Source organism: Microtus ochrogaster, linkage group LG9, assembly GCF_000317375.1.
Source record: "Microtus ochrogaster isolate Prairie Vole_2 linkage group LG9, MicOch1.0, whole genome shotgun sequence".
NCBI lineage: Eukaryota > Metazoa > Chordata > Mammalia > Rodentia > Cricetidae > Microtus > Microtus ochrogaster.
In genome coordinates, this window is record NC_022034.1 from 299273 (window position 1) to 306088 (window position 6816).

Here is a 6816-nt window from a genome sequence, read left to right on the forward strand (position 1 = left end):
ATGGAAATAGAAAACACTATCCTGAGTGAAGTATCCCAGACCCAAAAAGATGAACATGGGATGTACTCACTCATAATTGGTTTCTAGCCATAAATAAAGGACATTGAGCATATAATTTGAGACCCTAGAGAAGCTAAATAAGAAGGTGAACCCAAAGAAAAACATATAGTCATCTGCCTGGATATGGGAAGTGAACAAGATTGCAGGGCAAAACCTGGGAACTTGGGGGTGAGGTGGCATGGGTCTAAGGGGAACTGGGATGAGAAACGTGAGGAGGGGAGAATGGGGGGAGCTTGGGGGAATGGGATGGTTGTGATAAAGGAAGGGTGGACACCGGAGCAGAGAAATATATATCCTAATTAAGGGAGCCATCTTAGGGCTGGCAAGAGACTTGACTCTAAAGGGGCTCGCAGGTGTCCAGGGACATATCCCTGATGTGGGAGTGTCATATATCAATCTGTTGATTTCATTGGTTAAGGAATAAAGAAACTGCCTAGCCCCCTTGATAGGCCAACCCTTAGGTGGGTGGAGTAAACAGAACAGGATGCTGGGAGAAAGAAGTTGAGTCAGAGAGTCGCCATGATTGTCCCACTCCAGGTAGATGCAGGTTAAGATCATTCATGGTAAGCCAGCTCGTGGGCTACAAAGATTAATAGAAATGGGTTAGATTAATATGTAAGAGCTAGCCAATAAGAGGCTGGAACTAATGGGGTCAGGCAGTGTTTACAAGAATACAGTTTCCGTGTAATTATTTCGGGTATAAAGCTAGCCGTGCAGGCGGCACCGCCGCTCCTAATTCAACATATCCCCAGCTAGTACCTTGAGCAACTGAGGAGAGGGAAGCTGAAATGACCCTATCCTATAGCCATACTGATGAATATCTTGCATATTACCTTAGAATCTTTATTTGGCAATGGATCGAGATAGAGACAGAGACCCAAACTGGAGCACCTGACTGAGCTCTTAAGATCCAAAGAGGAGCAGAAGGAGGGAGAACATGAGCAAGGAAGTCAGGACCACGAGGGATGCACCCACCCTCTGTGACAGTGGAACTGATCTATTGGGAGCTCACCAAGGCCAGCGGGACTGGGACTGAATAAGCATGGGATGAAACCGGACTTTCTGAACGTGGTGGACAATGAAGGCTGATGAGAAGCCAAGGACAATGGCACTAGGTTTCGATCCTAATACACGAACTGGCTTTGTGGGATCCTAGCCTGTTTGGATGTTCACCTTCCTGGTCCTGGATAGAAGTGGGAGGACCTTGTACTTACCGCAGGGCATGGAATCTGGACTGCTCTTCATTCTCGAGAGGGAGGGGGCCTGGAGTGGGGGGAGGGGGGAGGAGGAGGGAAATGGGAAACTGGGAGGAGGTGGAAATATTTTTTTTGCAATAACTAAAATAAAATAAAATAACAATAAATAAATAAACAAATCACTGTTTGGCCCATTAGCTCTAGCTTCTTATTGGTTAACTCATACATATTAATTTAAGCTATCCCCATTAGTCTATGTATTGCCACATGACAGTGGCTTACCACCAAAGTTTCACCATGTCTGACTCTGGCAGCTCTATGGTGTGTGTCTCTTTTACTCTGCCCTTCTTTCTCCCAGCATTCAGTTCTGTGTTCTCTGCCTATCTAAATTCTTCCCTGCTAAAGGTCCAAAGCAGTTTCTTTATTCATTAATGATCATCACAGCATACAGAGAGAAATCCCACATCATTGGCCCAATGCTCTTGTGGGATATGCCTCAAGACTCAGAAAAAGTTAGATCTACTCTCCCAGGTCATACACTTTACACATCTTGGAATTTAACCAGAGAATTTTAACTATATTTATTACCTCTAAATCCATGGTAGACATATATCTTGAGAACAGAAACAAGAAACTTCCAATGATGATATTTTTGAGGAATGTATATTTTCTCTCAGAAAGGAGCAGGAAAGTCCTAGAGACTGAAGACATATAGGCTTATGGATTACCTCGTAAGGAACACTACAATGATCCAGATGTAAGTAATAGCTACAGCAAATGAATGACTTACACTTGTACAGAATAAATCATATAAATATTTACTTAATTGTATTATAAATTTATCTTCCTCTTTCGTTCACATTTTTGGTTTATTGAAAAATTTCAAATAAATGTATTGATAAAAGTTATTGATAAATTAATGAACTATTAATTTATACAGAAGAATAAAGAAAACTAACAAAAAGTAAATAAAAAGTAATGGAATATGTTCAGACAGGAAAGGATTTTTTTTTCCTTTTTTGTTTTTCTTATAAGATAAATGCTTAGAGAATGGTAAAGGAAAATTTCAAAATATTGTGATTTATAATTTCATAGGAAATTGTGAACACCAATGAGGAACACAGTTGATCAATAGAATAACATAATGAAGCTGAGTGCTGTTGGCAAATGACTTTAATCCCAACACTTGGAGACAGAGGCAAGCCAGGCAGATCCCTGCATTCTAGGCCAGCCTTGTTTACAAAGCTAGTTTTAAGGCAGACAAGGTTTTACAGAAAGCCCATGTGTCTCAGCACTCCCCCCGAAATGAAGAAAATAATAATAATAGCGGAGTGAAAATGGAGTAAAGATTAAACTGATGGAGACTTAGAATTATTTGAGAGAATAATCCAAAGCTTTCGGGGTAAATTGACTATTTACATTGACTCTAAAACTTCCTTTTTATTAATTCTTTGAGAAAGTCATACAATGTTACTTGGACATATTTCCTCCACTTACCAATTTCTCAATCCTCCTATCTTGTTCCACCCAACTTTGATATCACTTCTTAATTTTATTGTTTTTCTTCTGTCCATACCAAGTACAATTTGTGTTGCTCAGCTCATCTTGAGGTTGAAGCCTTCTCTGGTGGTTGGTCAGACTACAAGGATTAGCATCATTACCACAAAACATCTGACTATCCCTCTCCTAGAAGTCATCAAAGGTTAATAACTCCTTAGCTAGTGATTGAATTTTAGACCCATTCTCAACTCTCGTTGGGATTTGTCTAGTTGGAAGTTTTGCAAGTTGTGTATATCACAATCATTGCAAGTTTGTATATGCCTTTGTCATGTTTTGTGTGTAAAACACTCTTTCATATACATATTACCAGTCATCGCTCACTCTTATAACTTTTTGGTTCCTCTTTGGCAAAGATTCCTGAGCATTAGGGTGAGCTATGAATATTTCTTTTAAGGCTGAACACTCTCAGTCTTCTGTTCCCTCAAAAGTTACCAGTATGGATCTCTGTATTAATTACTATCTGCTGTAAGGAAAGCTTCTCTCATCTTCATGTGAGATGCTCTGAAACAGAAGATTAATGACCCTGACTTCCTGAGTTGTGATAAATTATATGCAATAATAAACAAATAAAAATAAAAAGAAACTATGTACAAGAAAGTAGTATAAACAGGTAAAGCAGGTTTGTAGCATTAAGATATCAAGAAGAATATTAAAGACTATTCTACAAGTAATCTTCAATATCTGTGCTCTACATTATCAATAACAATTAGTTTTGCTCTTTAAAAGTAGAGAGCTGTCTCGGACTCTTCTAATATGAATGATACATTGTGTGTAAAATGCTTGAGATTGTATCCTGACAGAAAGATAAAAAGAAAACACATATTATCATTTCTCTTGATTTGTTTAAGATCCGTGATATGCTGTTTTATCCAAATAATGATATCATTCATATTAACTTTTCAATGAACAATTGATTAGTGTTTTTAAATATTTGTGTGATATATATGGAGAGAAAAAAAATATATATGGAGAGAAAAAATAACTACAAGTTCCTGTTCCCAACTAAACACTCGTTAATGTAACCTCTGTGGTCATGGGTGATTGATAATGGAAATGCTCATACCAAAGAAGTGTGAGTGAGCATGAAGGACATTAATGATCTTGTCTTGGAATATGTGGCCAGACCTTGCATATGAATATCAAAGTTGTTCACTTGATATAGAACAACTGCATCAGCAAATTATGAAGGGCAACAAGAATGTAAGATGCTGTAGTTGCTGTCTGAAGAAGTGCCTTGAAGAATCCCCAAAAAGTGAACACTAACATTGCATGTTAATGACAATATTGGTGGACTCATGGGAGAACTGGAAGATACAAAGACTGGGCAATGTGGCAAAGGATAGGGGAGTTTCCTCATGGTTGAAGAGAAAATAATGGCTTTTGAGGTTTAGTGCAATGAAAAAAAACTAGGCTGTTATGTTTAAACAAAATGGACACAGAGGCTAGGAATCTCCTCCTATATGCTGTTCAAACTAGCATAACAAAATATAGGGTTATATTTACTTTTATGAAGTCATTTCTATAATTTCAGAACTTTCTAAATTTTAAATACTCATTAATTTACACATTATTAAACTTTTGTTTTTTGTTTGGTATCAGCATTAATTTGAATTCTGGTATCCCTGCATCTTGTTGCAACATTAAATTATTTCATTATAGCTTAATTATTATTTTTGAATTATGAAATTAAAATAACTCCTAAATTTTCACATGATATGATGTACTCTGTCCTGTTTTCCATAGTGTCCATAAGTACATGATACTTTTGGGAATTTGTACTTGAAATGCTTTTAATAAATACTATTTAATAAACAAAATAAATATTTTACTAATATATCCTAAAAATTTATAACAAAATATTAATTCTAAAGCAATAGTCTATAGTTATTTTTATTGTTTCCTTCTCTTTATCTGGCAATCCTAAGCTACTAAATGGCTAAATTACACTGTGATCAGGAGCTCATGCCCCTAAATTCACCGTTGTATATCCTGTACAGTGCAATCATACATCTTTGGTTGTACTTTTCACTAGTGTGACTTTTAGCACTACACACTTTTACTAAAGTGATTAATATGGTTGAAATGATGATGACATTCAAATGAATATTTTTTTCTAGAATATAAGAATTAGAAATACACAGAGAAAAAAGATATTTTCAAAAATTAATGTAATTTTTAAAGTATTTTATATGATTCATACCATGATTAATGAAAAAATTTTAATCTTTTGCTTTCAGCTAACTCCATTGGATCTTAATTTCTTTGGAATATGGAATGTACCAATAACATCACTGAATTTATACTGTTAGGACTTTCCCAGAACAAGAAAATTAAAATTCTATGCTTCCTCCTGTTCTTGTTTTGTTACACAGCCATTTGGGGGGGAAACATGTTTGTAATGATATCTATCATTTTCAGCAAGCTAAATGAACAGCCAATGTATTACTTCCTTAATTACCTTGCTTTGTCAGACCTGTGCTATACGTCTACAGTGACTCCCAAGCTTCTCACTGGCCTTCTCAAAGAAAGGAACATGATTTCTTATACCAGCTGCATGGCTCAGCTTTTTACCATGCATTTCTTTGGGGGGATTGAGATACTTATCCTCACAGTAATGGCCTATGACCGCTATGTAGCCATCTGCAAGCCACTGCACTACACCATCATCATGAGCAGGTGGAGGTGTCATGCCATGGTTGCTGCTTGCTGTATTGGTGCTTTCATACATTCTTTCTTCCAGAGTTTTCTTGTTATCAGCCTTCCCCTTTGTGGCCCCAATGAAATGGATCACTATTTCTGTGATGTTTATCCTTTGCTCTCACTTGCCTGCAGCAATACACACAAAGTTGGACTTCTGGTGGTTGCCAATTCAGGCATGATGGGCCTGGTGACCTTCATAGTCTTGATATGGTCGTACTCTTTCATATTATACACTATCAGGACTTATCCTGCAGAGAACCGCGGCAAAGCTCTTTCTACATGCAGTTCTCATGTCACAGTTGTTACTTTGTTTTTTGTGCCAGTACTTTTCATATATATTAGACCATCTGTCTTTTATCCAGAAGATAAAATTTTTGCTCTTTTCTACACAATCATCGCTCCCATGTTCAACCCTCTGATCTACACTCTGAGAAACATGGAGATGAAGAATGTCCTGAGGCAAGTTTGGTGTCATAAACTGCTTTTCTTGGAAAAATAATTATAATATTTTCTGCTAAATCAGAGTATGAGAAATCTAAATCATGATGTTTGTCTTTCTAAATCTTAAAATATTTGGATGTATGAGATTCAATGCTTAAACAATAATAGTAAATACTGGTACCTTTCCTGTGTGAATTGTAAGTAACATATCTTTCAAGATAAGGATTAAGGATTACTATCAAATTTTGTCACTCTGTTATTAATATATTTAAACTACCAGATTCAGCACTACATGTTATAGTACTAACTGCTGTATCATATTTTCTGAGTCTTCCTGTATACATATCATATTATATATGTATGTATGTATGTATATATATATATATATATATATATGTATTTAGTAGTAATAGACATTATGAGAAGAACAGTATGCCAGGACTTTCTATTACTTGTGCTTCCAAATTATCAAATTAAAATCTACCATGTGTATGCAGTCAGAATACAAAGAAAGAAGCAGCGAACTGTAGGAGGTCAGATATTTGTTTGGCGGATTTTCTTCAAACTGCAGGGAACCATGGAGTTGGCTTGACCTAACTTCCTTGAAAGGAATATGCCATATTTTTTTCAGGTTAGTGTTCACTCCTCCTGGAGCACAATGTGACTTTCAGGATGTGAGAGACCAATGCATTCCTTCAATGCAGTGAAGCATTCAGGCCACTTTGTTGCCGAGCACCGCACCCCCGTGTCTGCACTCTGTGCGCTGGAACCCATTTCGCGAGCTTCGGGCAAGGAGGCTGGAGGTTAAAATACACGGACACACACAGACAGAGATACAGCGATATGGGTCATCCTTGAA

At 36.8% G+C, this 6816-nt stretch overlaps 1 protein-coding gene across 1 annotated transcript; it reads left to right on the plus strand.

Moving 5' to 3' along the window:
* The first annotated feature begins 5085 nt into the window (after positions 1–5085).
* LOC101992236 (olfactory receptor 4P4-like) lies at positions 5086–6015 on the plus strand. Its single transcript, XM_005363449.1, has one exon. The coding sequence runs from the start codon at positions 5086–5088 to the stop codon at positions 6013–6015; it is 930 nt and encodes a 309-aa protein (XP_005363506.1).
* Positions 6016–6816: the final 801 nt, after the last annotated feature.